Genomic DNA, 25677 nt, shown 5'->3' on the forward strand with positions numbered 1-25677 from the left:
CAAATTATTTTGGCTGTTATAATTCCTTTGTCTTTCCATATAACTTTTAGAATCAGCTAAAATTTGGAATCAATTTCTGCAAAAAGAAATCCTGTTGGGATTTTGATTTGAAATTGCATTGAATCTGTGGACTAGTTTGGAGTGGATTAATATCTTAAGACTGAGACTTCCAATTTACAACCTGGCATGCCTATTGACTTACTTAGGTGATCTTTGATTTTTTTTTCACCACTGTTTTGTAGTTTTCAGGATACAGGTCCTATATATATTTTGTTACATTTATATCTAAGTATTTTATATTTTGTAGTATTATTGTAAGTAATACTTTAAAAGAATTTCAATTTCCAGTGTCCATTGCTAGTATATGGAAACACAAATGGTTTTTTAAAAAATATTGACTTTGTATTCTGTGGCCTTAGTGGCTTTACTGATTGGTTCTTAGAGGTTTTTAGGGATAGATTTCTTGGGATTTTAAAATGTAGCATACTATGTTGTCTATGAATAAAGACAGTTTTATTTCTTCCATTCCAATCTATATGTTTTTAAAATTTCTTTTTCTTGCCTTATTGCACAGATTAGAACCTCCAGTATGATATTCAATAGGGGTAGTAAGAGTAGACATCTTTGTCTTTCTTGGGACCTGAAAAGGTGAGAGTGGTCCTATCAAAAACTTTTTTCTGCTGAGCAACAGACATTGTTCTACTGTTAAGGAGTAATTCACGCTTTCAGCCTTTTTGTTTGACATGTACACAAATAAGTAATGAAGTATGTTAAAGAGAAATATTGGTTAAAAAACTAATTATATAAATTAATTGGATTAGCAAGACATAGGAGGCCAGAAAGACTTATGTAATGTAATAGTCTAAATGGGAGATAATTGTGGTATAAACTAGGTGATGACAGTGGAAGTGAAAAAGAAGGATCGATGTAAGAGATTTTGAAGGGAGAACTGACAGGCCTTTATGATGTGGTTAGAGAATGGGCAGAGGGATAGGAGAAGGTCAAAGACTACTGAGATTTTGAACCTGGGTAATTGGAGATGCCATTAGTTAAAAAAAGATACAGGAATAAGAGGAGGGACTATTTTGGGGGGGAAAGAGGTGACTTCAAATTTGAACATGTTAAACTGTTATGAAAGTGGGACAGTGTGCAAGTAGTTGGTAATTTGGTTTTAGAGTTCATGAGATTTGTGATTTATCAAACTAGAAGTGATGGTTGAAGTTCTGATGGATAGGAAATGAGAACACCACGGGAGGTACTCTAGAGAAGAGCAAGAACGTCTGATTTAACATAAAGGAATGATCACTTTTAAGAAAGCAGCAAAGGAGAGGGAAAATGAACTGTCAGAGCAAGAGAACCAGTGTTCATTTGTCATTCTTTCATTTTATTCATTCTCTCATTGTCTTATTAATTCATCCTATGAATATAGGATCGTGTAGCGCCAAGGCAGCCAGTGTTAGGTGCTACAGAAAAATTAGGAAGAATGAGGCCTTTGGAAAAAGCCAGTAGGTTTTGAAATTAGGAGATTTCCTTAGAAAGTGAATGTTCCATGAAGTGAAATTGTGGTGGTGGAGTGAAGGAGCAGTACCATGTGCTCAAAAGACTGATGGTGAACAAGGAGAAGCAGTAGCTGTAAATTATAGAGACATTTAATAGTGAAAGGCTGAAAAAAATTTAGGGCAGTAGTCATAGGAGTGAGTAAGTTCAAGGTGGTCTTTTTGTTACTGTTTTTTTTTTTTTTTAAAGAATATGGGCTATCTGTATGTAATTATCTTTAAAGGGAAAAGAGCTCATGAGAAGGGAATATTTGAACAACAATAATAGCAATAACAGTAATTTATATAGCAATTACTATATGCCAGACATTGAAATCCTCATAATAAGCAACAATATACGATTAGATATGGATTGAAATTATCGACATGTGGGGCATGCCAAGGAATTGAGGTCATTGCCTGTTGATTTATCAGTGCAAATATAGATCCTTAAGTAAATTATAAGTAAACTGCTGTACAGAATAACAGAAACCAAAAATTTGAGCAAATTTCCTGGTTAAACTGTTTGAATATCTCAGTGGAGTGCAGTTTGACTTCCTAATGTTTGGGTTAATTCTGGCTTTAATCACTAGTAACAGGCTACTGTTTCTTCATTAGAAACTGAGATACTCTTCATGGTTTTCCATTTGAATCATTGATCAGTTGAACGTGGTCATTCTTTGTAGACCTACTAAAATGTTCCCTATTCCTTGTAATAGACTCAGTTGTTTGCTTTTTAAGTTAAATCTTTGTATTTTTAAAATAATTGTAAAATTCAAATGTTTCTCTAAACACATAGCTAAATTATGCCGACATGTGCCTTGTCCTCTGTGAAGCCTATTGTTCTCTTTATACAATCAGAAGACGTATTCTGGGTGACTTCCAACTTTCTGGTATCTTGAGATCCCCAATGAAAATTTATTTTGTTATTTGTAGGCACAGCAATTCATTCATTCAGTGAACTCATTATTCATTCTTTGTTTTGGAAACTTGCTGATATTTTCATACACCTATTGCATTAAATCTCAGTCACTGTGTGAAATAGGTATCTCGTGTCACTATTTTATAGATACAGAAAACAAAGTTCAGGTGGGATTACACAAAGTAGTAAAAACATGGAAATTGAATTCATGTCTTCCAAGTCTAGTCTCAATCCTCTTATATAATATCACAGTTATTCTCTATCACTTGCTCCTTACAACAGCTTGACACTATACACTATTTCAGGCTTCCCTTTTCATAGAAATAGTATTCAAACTTTATTTCCTTTTAGTTTGTCCTCATATCTATGCATTTTTGTATTTTTCTTTTACATTTTTTTAGTTTGGGATTGCCAATATCATCTGGTAATGTTATTATCTACCAGCTTAATGATTTTAGTCATGGCTTTGCTTTGAATCATTAATACTGCATACAGTACAAGGTAAATCTTATGCAATTTTAAATTTTTTTAATTATTTGCAGATATCAATTTCTGTTCAAGATAAAAAATGATTCAAAACTTACAAACAAGCTGCAAGAAATGAAACAAAGAATTTGAACATACCCTTCAGCTAGATTTATTTATTGTTAACATTTTGCTATATTTGCTTTACTGTTTTCTTTCTCCTTCTCTCTCCATATTATGTATACACGCACGCACACACATTTTTTTTTCCTGAACTATTTCAGAGTAAGTTGCAGACATTATGGTCTTTTACCCCTAAACTACTTCAGTATTTCCTTGTAAGTTCTTTTCCTTTTTTAAAATAGATTATTAGAGCCAGGTAGTGGGTAGAACTCTTAATTTACACTCTCACATATCTTTAGTAGATGGCATTGGAGAAGGATTATATTGTTTGGTGCTAGACTTGCAATTTAAGTGAAATATTTTGTCATCAGTATTTCTTTGGACCATTTATTACTGCCACTTTTGGTTTTCTTCATTTTGGCTCTTGCCTCTGGTTTCTGACACACCTAGTGCAAGTGTGAGAGCTTTTGCCTTACGCTACATAATGCTGCCATTCAGAGCCTGAGAACCTTTTTTTCTGCCACTGTATTTTTTGCCTTTGCTCCCTGAACTCAGGCATTTTTATCATAGGGCAGGCTAAGTTTCAGTGAGTTCCTAATGTGGGTACTGGAAACCCCACCTGCCTGCCAAGTCCTTTTGGTTTTTAGCAAAGTGGAGGGTTGGTACTTGTCATTCCTTTGCAGCAGCTGAGCTGAAAGAATGCTGCATGGCTTGTTGGAAGTTGCTTAGTGGGCTAGAGTAGGGTGTGTATGAGGGTGTGTAGAGAGTTGAGGGTCTTGTAGTCTGCGTGGGAGACATGGGATCCTTCGTGGTGCTATGCTAATTATCAGGCAGTATTTATTGAGTGCCTCCTTATGAATAGACAAGCACTGTAATAGCTTTTGGAATAGTATGATAAAATACTTGATTAAGTCCAAGTAAACAGTCAAACAATTCTAGCTCTGCCACTTTGATTTTGGGCAAGTTAGTATCCCTAAGCCTTCCTTTACTCTTCTGTAAAATGGAACTATTAATACCCACATGACAGGGTTGTTGTGAAGATTAAATAAAGAATGGAAGTATTGTGTTTAGCACATGTCTGATCCTAGTAGTATGTCATTTCATAGAGTCATAGTTAGGATATTATGACTGATACCATATAAAACAAATAGAGAGTAATAAAAACAAATAGAGAATAATATGACACTATAATGTATAATCAAATACTTTAATTGTGACCTGTAGATTATAAATAGTCTAGGAATTTAAAGAAGGGAAAGAACAGTCTTGTGCAACCATTTCATGTTCCTGTGCCTCAATTTTTCCACTGAACACACTATGGATAATGCTGGGTGATCTGCCAGAGGATGATTAAGATGTTACAGCATTTTTGCTTTTTCATGTTGTCCATATGATGGTGGGAAGGAAGGGGGAAGCTTGGGAAACTGTTAGAAACCAAATGTAATATTTAACATTCTTAATTTTTTCCTTATGTGAACCTTATGGCAGCCTTATGGGAGAACTTAAAGTTGAATATTAGAATCATTTCCTTCCAAGGAAGGAGTTTGCTTTTGTATTTTTCCCTGTTGACTCACTGGCATTTTAATTAGTTGAAAACTAATGTTGGTCAATGGGTGGCCTCTGATTGTGAGTGCCTTGGATATAATCTGAGGATTAAGTGATTTGTAACCCAAATTATCTCTCTGACCCTTTGGCGAAAAAAAAAGGAACATACAAACAAACAAACAGGGCAGAAGATTTAGTTCTTTTGGACTGGATGTTAAGGACATATGGTTTACTCACTCTGAGTGTTTCTCTGGGATGGGACAGCTTTTTACTCAGAACAGAGTCCAGACTGATAACTTGGTTCTCCCACCTTTAAATGGGCTTTCATAGACATGAACATTTAAAACACCTTAAAAAATGTCTTCATTTACAACATCCAAAAGAAACAGTTTCAGTTCCTAGTTTGGTATGTGTTTACTTGGTTGTTTTTTTTTCTTTTTTCTTTTCTTTTCTTTTCTTTTCTTTTTTTTAATTAACCAGATTTTGGAAGGTTTGCATTTGATTTTTATTTTTGTCCAGATCAATTTCTTCTCCTCTTAGAAAATTTCATAGATGTCTCCTGTGAAAGTAAAGCTGCGCACACCTTTTTCCCCCTGTATCTTTTAAGTGTTTCTCCTTTTTGTTAGAGGTTTTTTTTTGTTTTGTTTTATTTTTTGGCATTGTTTGCCAAGGTTTCAAGTTTATAGAGAGAGGTGAGGCAACGTTGATCTTGGCAGAACAGCACAAAGCTAGTAGAGTCATTAAGTGACGCAAGCTTTTGATTTTTTTTTTTTTTCCTTTCTGTTAAAGCTCTCTGGCACAACTGGCTAGTCTAGTCAGAGAGGAAAAGAGAAGAGACTTTCTGAAGTTCTGGATGGAATAATAGAAGATGTTTGGGGCATGTTAAAGAACAGCAGCAGCAGCAACAACAACAGAAATCCCATATATTTCAAACAAGCTTCTTAGCTTTGTGGAATTTATGTGAATTTCTCAGAACTTGAGTTTTTACTTCAGAGGATGATGGGACGAGACAATAAAAGGCAAGGAGGGTTGCGCTGGATTCTTGCTTATCTGTCTGCCTCTCCTTCCAGTTGGAAAAATCTTCAAGCCCCAAGAAGCATTATAAACAAGCCTAAAGAACACATCCTACTCTGATCCTGGCTTCTGTTGGAGTTGAGGATTTACAGCCACTTCACCAGGATTTTATGGAGGCAGTTCAAGAAAAATAGAAGGAAGAAATACTTAAGGATTTCTCTGTTTGCATTAGCCCTGTGCCATGTTAAATTTGGAGCACTGTTTGGAGCAAGTAGAGGACAGCTCCGTCACATGGATTGAAGGATACCTGAGTTCCTTGAACTTACATATATGATGTTTGAAAGGTTGTAAACTCAAAAAATCTTTCAACGTAAATTCATTACATCCTGGATTCTCTTTACATTGAGGATTTCATCAGACAGAGCCTCCCTCTCCAAAAGATACAAAACCTTCTCTGTGTTTCCAGGCTAAATGTGAACAATAATGTCTTGGAAGAGAAATTATTTTTCAGGGAGCCGTGGCAGTGTCCAAGGGATGTTTGCTCCTCGAAGCTCAACCTCCATAGCTGCCAGCAAAGGCCTCAGCAATGAGCCAGGACAAAATAGCTGCTTCCTCAACAGTGCTTTGCAGGTAAGGGGATTTCTTTCTATTTGGTGAACTTTGACTTTCAGTTACTGGTGCTGTTTTTCTGATTACTCTTTTAAATATAATACCTTGATAGTCTCTGTTTTTCGGTCAGCAGCCTAAGATCATTTTTTTAAGTTTATTTGTGTGATCATAATAGGCAAGTCACTTTATCTCTTTGACTCCCAATTACCTCATTTGTAAAAGAGGTTAATAATAATAATAGAAATAATTGCTGTAACTACTACTACTTACTTGCCTGAAGGAAGGTACATGGACTAGATGATTTTACTACTTGTTAATGACTTTTTTCCTCAACAGTCTCCACTGCTTCCTTTTTTTCCCATTTGAGACCAAGGTGTCTTATCCCCTAGTTGCTTTCCTCTAGTATAGAAAGCAAAATTCTTTCCACAAGTCAAAGATTTTTCAGGTATGTTATTCTTGTCTCATGATACCCAGGCTCTTAGTCTACACACTGAATGGAGTCCAGTCTTTGTCCACTTCTTCATCTCCTTCCTCTGAGCTCTCCTGTAGTGGCTCCTGATTGGTGTCTGGTCAGATGCGCTTGAACAGAGCTGGAAGAAAGTAAATTCCCCTAAGGTGATTATCTACTCTAGATTTACCCATTTGGCCTTGCCTGTCACCTTAGTGGTCTCAGAACCCCGAAGCTTCCTGTCTGCCTGCCTGCCCTGCCTATTCGGGGCCATAGTGTGTTAGGTTCATCCCCCTTGGCCTAACTTTCAAGTAATTACTTTCCCCTTTTTTCTGCTTTTTCGGAGTAAAAGTAAATGAAATTCACCACTCAAGATAATTATGCTTGGGAAAAATAATAGCTTTACACCTCATATGTATGAGAAAATAAGCTTTTATGAGAGAAATAAAGACAGTGTATTAGGTATAAAAAGCACTGGGCTTAGGGATGAGGAGATTGGAGTACTAGTTTTAGCCTTTTTATATGCTACCCTTGTGACCTTGTACAGGTAATAGTATTTTAGTTTTCTCATTTGTCATACAACAATCTTGTCAAGCTTATTTATTTATTTTGTATTATGAATCTGCTGCAGACATCAACCAGGCTGAACAATGATTAACATTTACCATTTGTATTTCATTCATCTCCCCTCTTTTTTTGCTGAATTATTTGAAGCCACTCCCAAGCATCATATGATCTTAAAATACTTCAGTGTATATCTCTAGTACATAAGGACATTTAAAAAAACATAATCTCAGTAACTTTATCACACCTAAAAAATTTAACTAAAACTATAAGTGTTATCTAATAATATGCAGTCCACGTTCAGTTTTCTCAGCAGTGTAAAAATGTCTTTTTTTGAAAATTGAGTTATAGTTGGTGTACAATATTATATAGGCTACAAGTGTATAATATAATGATTCACAATTTTTAAAGTTTATACTTCATTTATAGTTACTATCAAATATAAGCTATATTCCCTACATTGTACAATATATCCTTGTAGCTTATTTATTATATATATATATATTTTACACATATGTATACATGTATATATTTATTCTGTAACTCTTAATCCCCTACCCATATCTTGCCACCTACCTTCCTTCTCTCCACTGGTAACCACTAGTTTGTTCTCTATATCTGTGAGTCTGTTTCTTTTTTGTTATATTCACTAGTTTATTTTATTTTTTAGATTCCACATATAAGTGATACCATACAGTATTTGTCTTTCTCTGTCTCTATTTCACTTAATATAATACCCTCCAAGTCCATCCATGTTGTTTCAAATGGCAAAATTTCATTGTCAAGCTTATTTATGTAATAAACTTTTATGTTTTATTTGAAAACATTAAAATAAATCTGTGCTGTGAAGTCTATAGAAAGAGTGTAAGTACCTTCGTTAGTTACCACCACAAATTTTTCCCTGGATGATGCCTGTTAGCTTTTTGAGTTAACTTTGAATAAACTAAAAATACTTTTGTAATTTAGAAGCAGGCAAAAAAAGGGGTGTTGATATAGATGTATATGTGTTTACCTCCTTCCTAGTCATAGTCCTGGTTTTATAATTCTGTTTCTTTCTATATTTTCTATCTTTATTGTCAATCGAAGCAATAGTATTTACGACTTTCTGTTCTAATTTCCAGTGCCATATAGAATATATAATATACACCCACCCACATACACACACACACACACACACACACAGATTTCTTTATCTATACTTGAAGACTGAGTCATTGACAGTTTTGGACTGCCTGTTATAATCATGTTACAAGTTGAAAATAATTGTTTCTATGAGCTAATATTCTAACTTTTGATATGAAAGGTGTGTTCACCACAGATATGTTGAATCCATTACATTTGTTACTTATTTGGGAGCTTGGCATGTATATACCTATAGAAACCTAAGTAAGAAGTTCCAAAGGTTGCTATGATCTGGGGCTCCAGAAATGTAGTTTCTTTTCATATATGATGCCATTTAAATGTTTTCCAATTAAGAGGAGCTTCCTAAATCATTTGTGCTGTTTCTTATAGCATTTCTTTTTTAACTAAAGTCTGTAGTTTATTCAGATTTCCTGAGCTTTTTACCTAGTATCTTTTTGTATTCTAGGATCCCATCCAGGATACCACATTTACATTTACTTGTCATGTCTCCTTAGGCTCCTCTTAGCCGTAATGGTTTCTCAAGATTTCTTTGTTTTTGATGATCTTGACAATTCTGAAGAGCCCTAGTTGAGTATTTTGTAGGATGTCCCACTGTTAGAATTTGTCTGATGTTCTTCTCATGATTGGACTGGGGTTAAGGGTTTCTGACAGGAAGACCATAAAAGTGAAGTGACATTCTTATCACCTCATGTCAAGGTTACATACTATGAGCAGATTTATCATTGTTGATATCACCATTATTTTTTTATTCTGTTAACTTAAGGAGGTCACACCTTTCTCAGAAAGGTCCAAAAATTCAGATATCTAACAGAGACAAAATTCTACACTAAAATTCAAGCTTCTAAATAAGTTTTAAAATACTCTTGCTTTTCTTGTGTGGATCATTAATATAAACCCTTATTCTGCAGTTTTTAACCCATAAATTTTCTCTTTAGGATCACATTTGTCGTATGTCATACCATTTTTTTTTCCTGTGTGACCTACTTCACATTCAAATTAGTATCTTTTCCAGAATATGATCATCTAGCCCTCTTGTCAGGTATCTTTTTTGATACTTGTTTTAATATACTAGAATGAGATTTTCTCTTGGGAATAACAATATCTTCTGCAGTCATTACCTGTGTTTACTTGACCTCTTGAATTTAAAATTAAATGGGGGCTTTTATAGAGTAATGAAGTATCTTCCCTTTTTCATCAGGTTTTATGGCACTTGGACATCTTCCGACGTAGCTTTAGACAGCTTACAACTCACAAATGCATGGGAGATTCCTGCATCTTTTGTGCTCTCAAGGTAAGTACTTCAAATTTTTTTTTTCTCACTACCGTTAAGTTGCCAAATGGTCAATATTGAAGTGGTTTGGTTATTTGGGGTGATGCTAAAGAATTTGTTACTGAATTATCTTCCTGTGGTTTAGTGCAAAGGATGGATATGATTAGTTTTGCTTGCTTCAAAGAATTGCTACTTGGTTTGGATAGTCTATTTTTCTTAACTTTTTTGTCTGTACAACTCTATTTATTATGATAGGATACTAACCAAATGTGCTTAGACTCTGAGTATCTGAAAAGCTAGTACTAAAATTCATTTTGAAAGAATAAACCAATTGTTTTTCATGGAATTAACTATTGTCTGTTAAAGCTAAATTTAGCAACAAACTCTTTCTATTAAGAAAAGCCAATACTAAAATTTCCCCATTTTCCCATTCCCTAATGTTTCCCATTATCACATTTGACAGATTCTTTATGTTAGTTTTCTGTCCCATCATCTGACTCCAAGTTTTTCATTTCTGAATAAAATGAAACTGAGAATTCATTTAGAGATAAATAAAATGGCCTAATGTGAGAGAGTTCTGACTCAAGAGATTTTAGGTAAACTGCTAAAGAGAAAGACCTAGAATGTATAAAGAGCCCATTCTCCATTATTTTACCTGTTTTTCCAACATGTAGCTTCTCTCTGTTTTCTTGGTCCAGATGTACAACGGATTGTTTGTGGTTGGATGAGTATGCTTGAGCTCCGAGTAAGCTTTCAGGGTCATCTTTCAGTCTCATGAAATCTGAATTCTTGATTTGTCACAGGGGTGCTTGGATGTGATCATTATTAATTTAGTTGCTTTTACATCTGAGAGTAAGAATTGTGACCAGAAAACCTGGGAGCATTTCCCAGTTAAATCTGCAACAACTGACTCAAAACAATTTTTTGACAAACATTACTTTGAAGTTTTAGTCCATGGTAGGCAGATATCTTTGGAAAGAGTTAACTGAGTCTTCTGAACTTCTTGCCACTGGGGTAGCAAACATCTTTTTTTTCACCCTTTCTTTAGAACCATTGTAACTTTTAGCAAATTATAGAATATAAATTATTGACTAATTGGGGAGTTTGAATATGAAATTTTAATAAGACTAGACTTTTTACAAGTTGTAATATTTCCGACTATGCTCATTTGGGCAGAAGTCCATCCAAGAGCATTTGACTTGATTTTCTGAAAGGTACATTGACATTAAGTATCTAATTTTAGATAAATAGGAAACATAGTGGTCCTGTGGTTGTTAAGTCCAAAGAAAGTCTGGTTTATGGCATTAAAACCAAAAAAAGGAAGGCAAGGAAGATTTGAATCCTGGAGAAACCCCTGGAAGAACAATCTCCTGAAACTGGAAACTCCTATGTGTACCACGAAGGGATGACAGAACTTACATGACCCCCTGACATGCATGCGATTAGTCAGGACTGTGCTATATTCTTCACTGGCCAAAATGGGACTCTGGAGAGTTGGCTGTCACAGGATTGTTATATTTCATTTTCCAGAGGGATAAATTGTTACTTTAATATAAAAGTAAATCAATATCATTATATAAGCCAGAGAGAGAAAGAAAACCAACCACCAGACTTTATGGGACACCTTCTGAAATACCCAAGTACAGAAAGGAAGTTGTTTTTCAAGCTAAAGGGGCTGAGGATGTATCTTGGGACTCTTTCAGAGAAGCAGTGGCTTATGATAGATAAGTCAATGGGCTTCGGGGATTAATGGCTGTATTCTGGGTCTTCATAACTCTGAGAATGTGTTGGATTTCTGGTACTTTCCACACCACACCACTGCCTGATCTATCCATTAGATTTCTTTTCCTTCACTGTCACTTTTGCTATATTGGAAATATATTAAAATTTTGCTTTCTTTCCCCTCTGAAGTGCTTTTAAGTCCCTCAGTGCTAAATAAATGTTAAATAACTAGGCTCTAGTTTACACATACTTTGTTTTAGGTGGCATTGTTTGCGTTATTTTAATTGTGCACTTAGTTTGAAAATTATAGTCTTACAGTGTGAATGGACTAATTTGACAGAAAGGATGAGCTGAACTTGGTTCTAATAGTTGAGAAATGTAAATTGTTAGAGTAGCCATAGTTTCTAAGAGACATTCCTTCCACTATACTGGAGGACTTCGTTTTCTGAGAGAAGAGAAGGGAGGAGTAAACCTGGGCTGGACTGTCAGCATCTGGGCTCTCCTTTAGAATGTCTCTTTTGTTCCCTACTTTAAAAATAGTTTTATAGAGTATGACAATAATATAATTCATCATTGAACGAGGTTCTAGTCAGTATAATAAGATAAGAAAAACAAAGGAAAAATAAAGATTAGAAAGAAAGAAACAAAGTTGATATCATTTGCAAATGATGTGATTGGCTATTTAAAAAAAACCCCCAAAGAATCTAATAAAGTCGGTAGAATCAGTAAGAGAATTTATCAGATTGTTACCTGTACATTCAATTGCATTTCTATATACTAGAAATTTCTAACTAACAGAAAATTCAAGGGGCTTTAAAATTTTTATTTAATTAATTATTTATTTAATAGAAGTACTGGGGATTGAACCCAGGACCTCATGCATGCTAAGCATGCACTCTACCACTGAGCTATTACCCTCTCCCCTCGAAGGGCTTTTATAATAGCAACAACGTATATAAAGTAGACATGAATAAATCTAACAAAAAAGATGTAAGACATTTATGTAAAATCCCCACAGGGATCCAGTATAACAATAACCATAAAGTGAAAAATGTTTGTCACAACTCTTTAGGTCAAAATAGAATACTGCCAGTTTTGTAGACATCTGCCTTCCCTTCTTTCTCAGTCACATCTCCTTTCTCTCAGGGGTAGCCATTTTCATAATGTTTGTAGTAATCACTTTCTTGTTTTATCTGACAGTTTCACTGCCTATGTATCCATTCTGTGTGTGTGTGTGTGTGTGTGTGTGTCTTCTTTAGCTCAGCAATGTTTATAAGATCATCATGTTGTGTGCAGGTTGAGTTTGTTTGTTTTCATTATTTTATAGTAATATAATGTATAAATAAACCAGTGTTTATCCATTCTGCTGGTAGTCATTTGGATTATTTCTCAGTTTTTGATTTTTTATGAACAATATTACCAGGAACATTCTTGTACATATCTACATATTTGTATGTATCTACATATGTGTACATATTTCTTTTGTGTACCTGCCCAGGAATGGGATTATCTGGATCAACAGGATATGTATATCTTCAACTTTTTTAGATAATGCCAACTCTTTTCCGGTATGTCTATGTGTTTTCCAATTTCATGGTACTAATGTATACTCTGACTAGTAGGTTTTTCCTGGAAGTTGAGAAAATTCAGTTCTGAAATTCATATAACAAACAGTGAAGAATAGACAGGACACTCTTGAAGAATAACAAAGTGAGCTACTTGCCTTGTATATCCGAGTAAGCTAAGTTATGTGATGACAAACTAAAATCTCAATGATAAATATACAAAAGATCTATATAGTGATCACATTATTTGTCCACTTCAGGTTAGTTGGAAAACTACTGATTATAGTCACTTAGGTTATTTATTTAATTTTTTTTCCAGTGGAGGTACTGGGAATTGAACCCAGGACCTTGTGCATGCTAAGGTCCACTTGAGCTATACCCTCCACCCACCGATTATAGTCCTTTAGGAACTCAGGTGCCAAAGCTACAACCAACTTGAATATTGCTTGTTGCTAAGCCAGAGGGGAAAAAATTCTGGAGGATTTTGCACAGGTAGTTAAAAGCTCAGCAGGTCACTTTTGCTTATAGCTTATAGACAAGAACTGATCATACAGCGCTAGTGAATGACAGTGGGGCCAGGAAGCATGATCCTATCATAATCCTTGGGAGAGGAAATATTTCTTGCCAGAAATATTTGGCTAACAGTACTGATGGCTACCATACTTTATCAGATATTGAGACTTATTATAAACTGTAGTAATTAAGACAATGTGGTATCAACACTATAATAAATAAACGAAACACGATCAGGAGTTCAGAAACAGACCTATGGGAACTTGCTACTTGCCCTGTGAATCAAAAAAGAAAGTAGACTTTCCAGTAAATATACTTTGATAATTGGTTACCCATATAGGAAAAAAAAAAAAGAAATTAGATTCCCTACCTCATATTAAACCAAAAGAATTTCAGATGAATTAAGGACTGAAATTAAGGACTGAAATTTTTGTGAAAGACAAAGGTTTTTGAGTCTTAAAAGAAAATATGAGCGAATATCATGACCTAAGTGATAGAGGGGATTTATTATTATTTAATAAATCATGAAAAAGACTAAGTTAAAAACCTGATACATTTTAGTATAGAAAATTCAAGAACCCCTGTTCATCAGAAGATTCCGTAAAGACAGTAAAGACACAGGCTACAAGCTGGGAGAAAATATCTGCAGTATATATATGTAACCAACGAAGTATTGGTGTCCAGTATAGAATTCCAGAGAAGAACTCTCATAAAGAATAAGTAAAAGATAAAATGAGTCAACAGGAAAATGAACAAAAGACATAAACAGGCATTTCTCAGAACAGGAAACCCAATTGATCTGTAAGCATATGAAAGACCTTCAGCAATCTTAGAAATGTAAGTTAAACCATGCCCTTCAAATTAGTAGAAATTTAAAAATTGGATAAAATTTTTACCTGAAAGACGTAGTAATAAGAATTTACATACATTGCTGGTCAGAATATAAACTGATACTGCTGTGGAGGAAACCAGTTTGTTATGCCATTTGTCAAGTAAAATGGAAGTAGAAGATACCTTACCACTCAGTAATTCTACTCCTGAATATTTACCATAGAAAACTTCCTTGTACATACGTATGAGATGATATAGTAGAGAATGTTTAAGGTAGTAGTTTTTGTAATTACAGAAAAATGGAAACAACCCATTCCAGCTATAGGAGAATGGATTAAACACTTATGGTTTATTCCCAGAGTAAGCTTCTGTATAGAAATGAAAATGAATAGCCTGCAGCTACGTATATCAACTTGAATTAATTATAAAACATTACAGACAGTCCTTGACTTATGATGATTTGACTTATGATTTCTTGACTTTGTGATGGTGCAAAAGCAATATGCGTTCAGTTGATACCTTACTCTGAATTTTGAATTTTGATCTTTTCTCTGGCCAGCAATGCTTGGTGTGATACTTTCTTGTGATGTGGGGCAGCTGTAGGGAGCCTCAGCTCCCAGTCAGCCACACAGTCAGAAATTAAACAACCGATAGGTACACTTATAACCATTCAGTATCCATACGGTCATTCTGTTTTTCACTTTCAGTATAGCATTAAATAAATTACACCAGATATTCAACAATTTGTAAGGAAGTAGGCTTTGTATTAGATGGTTTTGCCCAACTGTAGGCTAATGTAAATGTTTTGAACTTGTTTAAGGTAGGCCTGGCTAGTCTATGATGTTTGTTAGGTAAGTTACAGGTATATTCAAGTTAGGTATATTATGATGGGTTTATCAGGATGTAACTCCTTTGTAAATCAAGGAAGATCTGTACAGTGAGTGAAAAAAGCAAGTCACAGAAGACTACTAAACTATGATTCCACTTATATACAAATCAAGAATGGGCAAAACTAAACATATTGTTCAGGGATACATACATGTGATAAAACTGTAGAGAAAAAAGGAATGATTTTCACGAAATTCAGGGTAGTGATTATTACCTCTGGAAGGTGGAATGGGAAGGATGTAATCAATTGGGGAGTCTCAAACTCAATTTTTCCATTTCTTAAATGGTGTGGTAGGCACATGGGCATTTATTTATTATTCTTTAGCTGTGTATACACATCACATTTGTTCTTTATTTGAATGATGATTTTTATTATAAACATAAAAAATACTGTAATCATTCTGGAAATCACACTAAAGTATAAAGAGGAAAATTGAAAATAGCCTGAATTTCACCACAGAGACTATCATTTCTCTTTATGCCTCCTCTCTGGTCTATGATATTTCTAATAATAGATCTTTTTGCCCACTGTTTTAGTAAAAAGAGTACTTTTTCAGACCCCTAAATTGCTTTTCTATCTCTATTATCTTTCTGTTTCATTTGTTCTAACCTAAGACTACCCTGGAGTACTATTTTCAAGTTACTCCCTTCTTATAACCTTAAAGTGGCTCCCAATTATTTCTTAAATCACTTAAAAATGCATGACTATGGACATTCTAAAAACTAATTTCACACTTTCTTTTCCCTTCCTTTCTTTCCCCCAGCACTCTCCATTTCAGCTGTGACAGCAGATGGTACACTTACTACGCCTGCCTCTTAGACATTGCCCTGCGTGTGCCATTCACTTTGCCTGGATCCTTTGGCACCCAGAATAATAACGAACAATAAAGAAAACAATAGCAAACACATCCCTTTTAAAGAAACCACATTTCAGAACTCCATTTCAAAAATTTATCTTCTTCATGAAGTTTTAAAAATACTCTATCCAGATCACGATTGACTTAACAGTGTTTTTTAGCATGGTTGAATGGGTTTTGGGGAAGGTGGCTCAGCTTTTCTTCTCTCTTGGTGCTTGTCGCAGTGCCTGGACTGTAATATAAACACAACTCTTCAGGGTTCATACAGTCTATAAGTAATTCTTGGATTTTAGTTATGGAGTTTAGGGTATTGCTTTTTTCTTCTCTTTTTCTTTTTGTCTTTCATGTTCTCTCTCACTCTTGTCCTATGTAAGGGATTTTCATATTGTGACTTTTGGTCTCATACTTTTTTTAGTAGGTCTACTAATTTTGACCTTCAGTCCTCATTTCTTAGGGAAAGAGTAAGATGTGGCCAGGGGTTGTGGGGACACAGAGGTGAGTTGATCTTCTGGAGGAAGAGTGAAAGCCTGGAGTTCTGGCCACAGAGCAGTTATCTAGTATCTTGTGGTTAAGTTACGTGTTAACTTTGTGCTGTCTCAGTGTGGGTTTAATTCTGTGTATACTTTTCTCTGTGTGTATAATTCTATATATTTTTCTCTCTCTTTTTTTTTTTCTCTGCCTCCTGTTTAAAAATTAGAGGACCATTTGGTGAGGCTAATAAGAATTCCTTTTTGCTGGTACTTCAGGACCTTGTTTGCATTCTTTAATGCTAAGTTTGATATGTAAAATTCTTATTTCTTAGATTTTTTTTTAAACAGGAGACTCCAAAATTCCTGAAATTAGAAGTACTCTATAAAACTTGCCAATTCTGTAAAGTCAATTCTTTATGTTAGAGCATAATTGCTTGTTTCTAGAATCCACTATTAAGAACAAAAACACAAACATGTTCCTAGATGAATCAGAAGCTAGCCAGCTTTCCCTTAATCTGATGTTTGGATGATGGATTTGCTCTTCCAAGTCTGGGTGAAAGATATTTATCCCTGCTCTTTCTCCATTTGTTTACTTTACCTTGCACCTTAAAATGCTCTTACTATTGGCCTTATATTAACACTTTTTGGATAATGTCTTTGTTGCATATTTTTGTTTTTTTCTTCTGCTTATGAATGTCTGTCAGTATTCCTGTGCCTTGTGATCTTCACCAGGTACCACAGTGTATGTTACATCCAGTACTTTTTGGTGGTTTGTATACAATATTTATGATAATCCATTTCTTTTGGTCCTGCAAAATGTGCTGTTTTTGTGTGTGTGTGTGTGTATGTGTTACTTGACACCAAGTCCCTAAAGTAATTTCAGCTTCAAAGTATTGCATTCGAATTATTAATGATGGCTTTCATTAAGAAGAATTGTGTCAAGTTGTCTTTCTGCTTACTTTGAACGACAACGCCTCTCACTGTGACTTGGCAAATAGAAGGGATTTGTGTGCTAATTACCTTGTCCCTTCTAAAGCCCCAAATTTATTCCCTTCTAGTATTGCTAAAAGATTTTTCCTGACCTTAACTCTTGTCATGCTATAGCCCAGAGCTCTTATTTATTATTCATATTGAATCTGCTCTTACACCCCAATCCCTAGGGTATGACTTTACTTTAGTGTTGGTTTATTTATTTATCTCTGTCCAGGAGAGGAAATCCGTCCTCTGTACTTAGTATGCCACAAAGATTTTGTTCTCCTTCCAGGGATTGTACTAGAGGCTTTGCAGTGCCAGGATGTAGGACAGAGTGTTTTTTGTTATAGGCAAAAAAGAATGCTGCATTGATTGATTAAATCCAACAAATCTCAATTAGTGTTTTTTCTTTTAAGACTGTTAGTATAAGGCATAAAAGCGAGGGAATGGTGGTGGTGATGGAGATAGGTAGGGAGGAAATAGGTTTCTATATATATGGTGTCCTGGAATGTAAATCTGTATGTATAGAGCTGTAAGACTGTTCTGAAGGGGCAGGGAAGTCTGTGTTCTGCTGATAGCTCGTTTGTTTATTGGGGGGAAGTTTGACACTTCAGGGAATAAATCTCTCAATATTTTTTTATTGTGTACCGTGTAGCTGTTTCCCTAGTGGGGACTGAAGCATAAACATAGGGAGTAAAGTGGTTTAAGGAATTACAGTCTGGTTCTTCTTCTTCTTCTTTTTTTTTTTTGTAGATTATAGGAATGGAGTGTTCCTCATTGTCTTGTATTCATGGCCACTATCAGAGAGGTGTAGGCCCATTATCCTCCACTGACTATTTAAACCAGGAAATTAGATTTCTGGTATGTTCCCTAGAAATGTTAGCCAGTAATAAACAGCTCTCAAATAAGGAAGCTGTGTCCTTAGGTCTAACGCACATATCATCTGCTTGAGCTGAACTTCCTTGTTTTGCTTGTCTGTGGGATATGAGCATATTTGTCTGGTTTTTGGTTAACCTTTCTTAGTCTTGAAGTCCTATTAGGCTGTACCTAAATATTCTCAACTAATTTAACCACTGATGTAACTTGGATAGTATAAAATGCAAGCTTTTATACTTTTAAAATTCTGGAGTTGAGAATTTTACATGATATTCAAATAGAGGGGTATGACTATAAGAAAAAGTATAATAGATCATAGTAGATCATCATAATTCTTTCCTTTCCAGAGTTTATGACAGAACCTGAAACTTACACAATCTCAAAAATCTTTGTACATGTCCAGAAGGGTCCCCCTTTTCATTTTCTCTGTGGGGTAAGTGGTTATGGTATCAATTCTCAAAATCTGATTTAAATACCATTAGTAATCTATAAGGTCCTACATTTCTGATCTTGGTAAGAATTAGCAAATTGACTGTTATAGTTTATAAATCTTAACATTAGTTTATGATTTCCCACTAAAAGCAGCACCATTCTCTGGTGAATTTGGCCTGTCTCTGCCTCTGTGTCTATCTGTCCAGTGTCTTGAGGTCTTGGTGTTTCTTTGTTTCTGTCTGTTTGTGTATGTGGGTGTCTGTTTTGCATAGGTAGCAGGAATGAGTGTGATAGGTTTATGAAGGTCTTTAACTTTACCACTGCAAGTCCAAGGTATTGAGTTATGAATTGACTGTGAATAAAGCCCTAAACTCATGGGGGGAGGTATGGCTTTGATAGCTAACCTTAATTTAAAGGGACTGATACAGGATATGTGGGTAATTTCCTAATTAGGAAGTCCAAAATGTAGCTATTTTAAGACATAAGGTTAAAGAATCCCAAGAGAGAAGCTGGCCAGCTGTTCTCTGCCTTCCCCAAAGTTGGAGCAAGAGTTTCTATTAAATTGACTGGATATTTGATGATACTGAGGAGTTACTATTACTTTTTTCTGAATCTGGTAATGATATTATGGGTACATTTTAAACAAAAAGCGTTCTTATTTTTTCGGGGCATATCTTGAAATATTTACAGATGAATAATGTCTAGCATTTGCTTTAAAATGATCTGGGGTTGGGGTAAGTGGATGGATGTGGTATATATGAAATGAGATTGGCTGCAGGCTGATAACTGTTGAGGACAGATGATAGGTACAGGGGAGTTTATTGTGTTAGTTTGTTTACTTTTGTATGTTTGAAAATTTTTATAAGAAAATGTTAAAAATCTAGTATCACTGTTTTGGGTGCCAAAATGGTAAACATTTAAATATTCTTTCCCCTCTTGAAAGAGAACATTCAGCATTCTTTTGAACACACAAAGCTAGTGTGGAAGTTCTCTTTTCCAGTAGTCAGTGACCCATAGGAATAGCTCCTTTATCTTCCTTTCAAAGCGTTATATTCATAAACAGGCTTGATTAGCCACATTTAGGTGTGTGATTTATTTGGGTCTGTGATTTCCAGGAGGTGTAGAAAAAAGGAATAATTATGATAGCTAAAATGATGAGAGATTTGAGAAGCTCAGATGAAGAAGAGATATAAGAATTTAGTTAGTAGCAGTGTATAACGTGCATCACGCCTTTGCAGAAGATATTGCTGGATACCTCAGGGATGAGTTGGACGGCTGACAAGGGCATTTTCCAAAGACCTTGGGCCCATAAAGCATCAAATTTAGTGACAGCCCTTTTCCTTGACCTGTATCTTCTCTACTCATGATTTCTATTAGATGCAAGGCTAGGAAATCTTGAGAGAAATAAACAGCTGTTCCCTGCTTAAAGACAAATTCTGTGTTTTAGGCGGAAAAAAACTTAAACAACAGCTGCATTTGTAGGTGCCAAAGCACAAAGATTTTCTGTCTTTATGGCACTTTTATCTTATTTACATGGTTTTTACTAATCCAGATAATTATACGCTCATGTGGGTAGAATTGTTTGCCACTTGATCCAAGAGGGATGGGTGGGGAAGCACCTGCTTTTAGTCATTAAAGTCTTGTTGCTTTTGCACTGCATCCAAGAAAATAGTTAACAAACAAAGAGTAATTTGCCTTTTCCTGAGAATGAAAAGGAAGACCTCTTTGGTTTCACTCTGTGAAGAAGAGCCGAGAGAAGCCTCAAAGGTGGGTTTTCTCTGTTTACTGAAATGAAACCACCAGGGACCCCAGAGGGGAAGATGATTCCTGGGTTTTGGTTCTTCCCGTCCTTTCTCCCTCTCTGCCACAGAACTCAGCAGTTGGAAGAATACCAGTTTTTGTTCCTTATTGGTGCTACCACCTGTTCTTATTGCTGAACTAAATGTTCTTGGCTTTCTTTGGTGTGAACAGGATCTCCCTCTGGGAAAGGTGGGAGGAGGGTGAAAAGGGGAACAGGAAGAGGCCCGTCCCAGCCTTGAGCTCATGTGAGAGGGACACACAGGGGTTAGTGTGCTGCCCTAACAGAGGGGCTTTGTGCTACAGCTTCTTCCAGAGCTGCGGCTCCGCAGATGCATGCTGGGCAGGCTCAGGCTGCTTCATCCCTGATACCCTTGCTTCTCCCTCACAATAGCAGAGCAAGACTGCAGATAATGATCAAAATAAGAAAGTAAAGAAGATGCAGGCAGAGGCTATTCTGAATACATTCAGAACTCAGTGCATATGGGTGCAGGCAGAGCTCTGACTTTCAGTCTCTCCTTTTCTGTGCAGAAACCCTTGTTATCTAGGTCAGGGAAAATCTGCCTCTCTTGAATACAAGCAGCAGAATAGAGAAGAGTTTGGTCCTTTGTATCCAGATCTCAGAGACTGGGGAGGTAGCTCAAGGTAGAAGCATTTCTGACTCAAAGCCTTTCTTCCTAGGACAGTGGCAGACAGTAACCGAAAACAACTCCCAAATAGAATAATAATGGTTGTTAACACTTAGCAAGCATTTATATTGCAAACATTAGTCTAAAATATAAATAGACAGATAGATAAAGATATAGATAACTTATTTAATCCTTAAATAACACTAGGAGGTAAATACTATTATTAATTCTCTTTGATAAGGGGAAACTGAAGCCCCAAGAAGTTAAGGAACTTGTCCAAGGTCATATAGACGGTAAGTAACAGGGCTGGGATTTTGAATCCAGATAGGATGATTCTAGATTAGCTGTTACTCTGTGCCATTTCTCAGTGGAGCTCTGCCTTTTCTTAGATAGGGTCCTCTGAACCACAGAACACAGAAAGTATTTTGAGGGACTATTTTCTTAATTCTCTCTAGGATGGTAACAGAACTAGTGCTGTGCATAGGAGAGAAGTTAATTCCTTAGGAACTGTTGATGCCTTAGAATATCAGAGCTTAGTTCTTGAGGAAACCGAGTTGAGAAAGACTAAAGGGGATGTACTTTGCTTGTATTCTGTTTGTACAGAACTGCCCTGGAACTCATTTTCAATTGGTTTGTTTTGGACTCTGAACAAAGGACTGGACCTCATCCATCCCTAGCTCTAGAGATAGAGCCTTTGTTAGCAGTAATGTCATACCACTAACAATTGAGAGGAGCAGCAGATTGGGATGTGATGGTGGTTACCAAGTTCTGCTGAGCTGAGGTGACTTTCAGCATATCCTCAAGTAGTCAGACCACCATATGTGGAAGCTGTCACTGCTTCTTTTTCCACCTTCTTTTCCCTTTGTTTCTTCCTGTTTCCTGAAGTTTCACAATCCCATAGATCACTTGGCAGATATCCACTTGCCCTCTGGGAGTATTTAACTGTGGACCTAGATGTTTTCTTTTGGTCTAGGTTAAAGGGTCACTGATAGGCATTCTTCCACTTCCAGCAACAAATTTTTGAAGATCCTGCCCTGCCTTTACCCAAACTTATAGCTGACTTGTAAAAACTTTCTAGATCAATCCAAGTAATTATAATAGATTCCTCTCCCCTCCACTGCCAGCTCCTAACTTATTAAATAATACTAAATATGTTTTGCTGGTAATGCCTCCTTCACATCATAGGGAATCATTTGTAGGGAAATAATAGGTTGCACAATAAATTGTTCTCAGGCTTCTGTAGGGATAGATGTTCAATGTGATTGAGGAAGAATGATGCTAGTAAGAGAATGGAGTGAAGAAAACAGTTCTGACTTGAAATTAGCAGAATGAGGTTTAGTTCCATTTTGCTCAAACCAGTTATATTACCTTAAGAAAAATTGTACCTTTTCTAGGTGATTCTTTATCTACTTAAAAAGAGAGGGGTGAGGAGAGGATAGCTCAGTGGTAAAAAGTGTGTGTTTAGCATGCACGAGGTCCTGGGTTCAATTTCTAGTACTTCTGTAAAATAAACAAACAAACAAACATAGTTACCTGCCCTCCCCCCAAAAAAGAGAGACAAGGGACTTAACATTTTCCCTTAATAAGATCAACCCATATAACATCATTCATTCATTTTATTGATTGCCATTAATATGCTGGTACCATTTTAGGTACTGGGAGTATAGCAGAACATTAAAGGACAAAAATTTCTGCTTTCATATTCCAGACAGTGTAGTCAAACAATAAATAAGTAAAATGCATGGTATGACTGCTGGTAACAAGTGCCACAGGGAAAGATAGAAGAAGTAAGGGTGGTAGGTTTGGGAAAGAGTGGGTGGAGCTTGAATTTTAATTAGGGTGATCAAGAAATACTATATCGAGAAGGGAATATTTGGATAAAAACCTGAAGGAAATGAGTGAATAGTCAAGTCAAATGAGGATGAAGAATTACCCATTCTAGGCTGATGGGACCTCCTATTCTTAGTTCACATAGGTAGGTTTTATAAAGTGGTCTTATTTCTGGTTCATTAGTAAGTCTGAAAAATAACCCTGGAATTTTTTTTTTTTTTAATGAAGAAATTACTAACGAGGATTTCAAGTGAGTGACATTCTTTGGCATATTGATACATAACTCATTGTTGAGTGAGTTGTTTATCTGGGTGGTTTAGTGAGGATCTGGGAGCTTATTCTAATCTCTGTGGGGAAGGTCCAGTACCACTTGAGAAGGACTCATCAAGCCAGGTGCCACTTGTTGCCACTCTTTGTTTCCATTCTCTGGATACACATTCATCATTGTTTCAAATGTAGGTAAAGATGGAGAAGATGGATACATTTAATTACACCAAAATAAAAGCTGTTGCACTTTAAAGACACCAGAAAACTAGAAGACAGAATTTGCTGCTAGTGGTACTCACAGAAGACTCGGAAAAACTAAATGTAGTTAGAAAGACTAAAATGAACCAATCTGACTGTATTAATTGCTGACAAGGATATTGGGAAATTTATTTATATTCATGTGCTGGTGAAAGCTTAAGTGGGCATAACCTCTTTATATTGCAAAAAATTGGCGACTACCAAAATGTCTGTCAATAAAGAAATGGATAAATAGATGTTACATAGTAACCTGATATAATACTATGCAGCAGGGAAAGGGATGAAATACATGGGTAATCTCAAAAATAATGCTGAATGTTTTTTTAAAAGTAAAATTCAATGTGGTACTTTTTCTGTAAACAAAGAATACACACAACAAGTATACTATATATTATTGAGGGGTCTATACATATACATACACATATATATAAAAGTACTAAAAACAGAAGATTGTGCAACAAACTCATAATAGTGAATGGTTGGTGGAGAGTGACTGGTCTTAAATGGGACTTTAGCTTTATTGGTAGATTGAAAGTAAGCATGATGGAATGTTTATTTCTATGGGGTTAAATATGTAGATGTTTGGTATATTATTCTTTATGCTTTCGAGTAATTTTTTAGTAGCTAAACAATTTAAAAGAAGGGGGCCAAGTTTCATAGGATGTGTCCCTAGAGAATAATTTACCAATCCATTTACATTAATTTATCCTTATTTACTGTAGACCATCTGCCTCTATCTGTATCAGAGGAAATGGGGTAACTAAATTACATTAACTAACGACAGTGATCTTTTCTGATGTGTCCTTGTTGGTATCTCAGAACACTCAGATGGAAGAGCAGAGATCCTTGTTAGCATATATCATGCCCTTTATTCTGACTCTTGAGTTTTTACTTTTTTTATAACTAACTACAATCATATCAACTTGTGGGAAGTACATTTGGCTCCATAGTTTTAAGCATGAAGATGCTAGCCTGACAGACTGGGTCGTGTAGCAGGTTAATAACAAAATTGTGCTTTTCCCCTTGTCTAATCTCTTCCCTACAGGGAATCTTCAACCAGTTTCAATGTAGTAGTGAAAAAGTGCTTCCATCTGACACTCTGCGCAGTGCTCTGGCAAAGACTTTTCAGGATGAACAGCGTTTCCAGCTGGGAATTATGGATGATGCTGCAGAGTGCTTTGTAAGTGCTGGCCTCTGGCTCTCTCTGATATGGGGTGAGACTGTTGATGGTCTCCATCAGGAACTGGCTACTTTACTGCGGTATTTATTGTGCCCCTGGTCTCTGCAGTTAGAACTAGGAGTTCCCCTCGTTTCTCAGAGCTCTAAGTTGTCTCTGCTAATGCAGTATGGATTACCTAGTGGGTTTTTTCTTTTTTCTTCAGACTTAGGGTAGTTTTGTGCTTGCCGTTGCACAAAACAGTAGTTCTCACCTTCAGAGGAGACAACGTTCATTAAAATACAAACTTCTGAGCCCCACTCTTTTGAGTTTCTGATTCAGTAGGTCTGGAGTGGGGCCCAAGAATAGCTCTGACAAGTTCCTAGGTGATGCTAATACTGATGCTGCTGGTCTGGGGACCACACTTTGAAAACTTCTGCATTACTGAAGATAATTCAGCAGAATAACTGAGTCCCCAGCACAAGTGTGATGTACTATTTAGATAGCTCCTTTGCTGCCAGTGACTTTCAGTAGAAGGCCCTAACTCTTCTGAAATCTGTGTCCTATCCATCAACCTTCCAAAGACTCTCTCTCTGCAATCATTAAACAATCTAAGAGTGATATACACCCGTTACACAGGGTAAAATGTAGGCCAGAATCAGAGGTACTCCCGAAAAACTGGATCACTGATATATCGCTGGTGGGAATGTACAATGGTATACACACTCTGGAAAACACTTGGGCAGTTTCTTAAGAAACTAAACTTGCAAACTACCATATGAGCCAGCAGTTGCGTTCCTGGACATGTATCCCAGAGAGATGAAAACTTATGTTCATACAAAAACCTGTACATAAATGTTCATAGAAGCTTTATTTGTAATAGCCCCAAACTAAAAAGCCCCAGGTGCTTGTAATGCATAGATGATGGAACAGACTGTGGTGCTTCAGTACCATGGAATACCACGCAGTTCATTCC

General features: G+C 36.0%; 1 protein-coding gene across 16 annotated transcripts in view; it reads left to right on the forward strand.

Annotated features, from left to right (window-relative positions):
- The window catches only part of USP54 (ubiquitin specific peptidase 54), a 120167-nt gene that overhangs the window by 60566 nt on the left and 33924 nt on the right, over window positions 1-25677 (forward strand). For 15 of the 16 annotated variants that reach the window (XR_004139962.2, XR_004139961.2, XR_010381922.1 and 12 more), the window contains 3 exons: window positions 5380-6234; window positions 9567-9659; window positions 24591-24725. Coding sequence is in view for 13 of the 16 variants with exons in the window: in XM_031462139.2 (XP_031317999.1) it covers window positions 6088-6234; window positions 9567-9659; window positions 24591-24725 (375 nt within the window). In the remaining 3 variants the exon portion in view is untranslated. The remainder of the gene's footprint in view (window positions 1-5379; window positions 6235-9566; window positions 9660-24590; window positions 24726-25677) is intronic. The other variant, XM_031462141.2, reaches the window with a different exon arrangement.

The sequence above is a fragment of the Camelus dromedarius genome, chromosome 8 (genome assembly GCF_036321535.1).
Source record: "Camelus dromedarius isolate mCamDro1 chromosome 8, mCamDro1.pat, whole genome shotgun sequence".
NCBI classification, from domain to species: Eukaryota; Metazoa; Chordata; class Mammalia; order Artiodactyla; family Camelidae; genus Camelus; species Camelus dromedarius.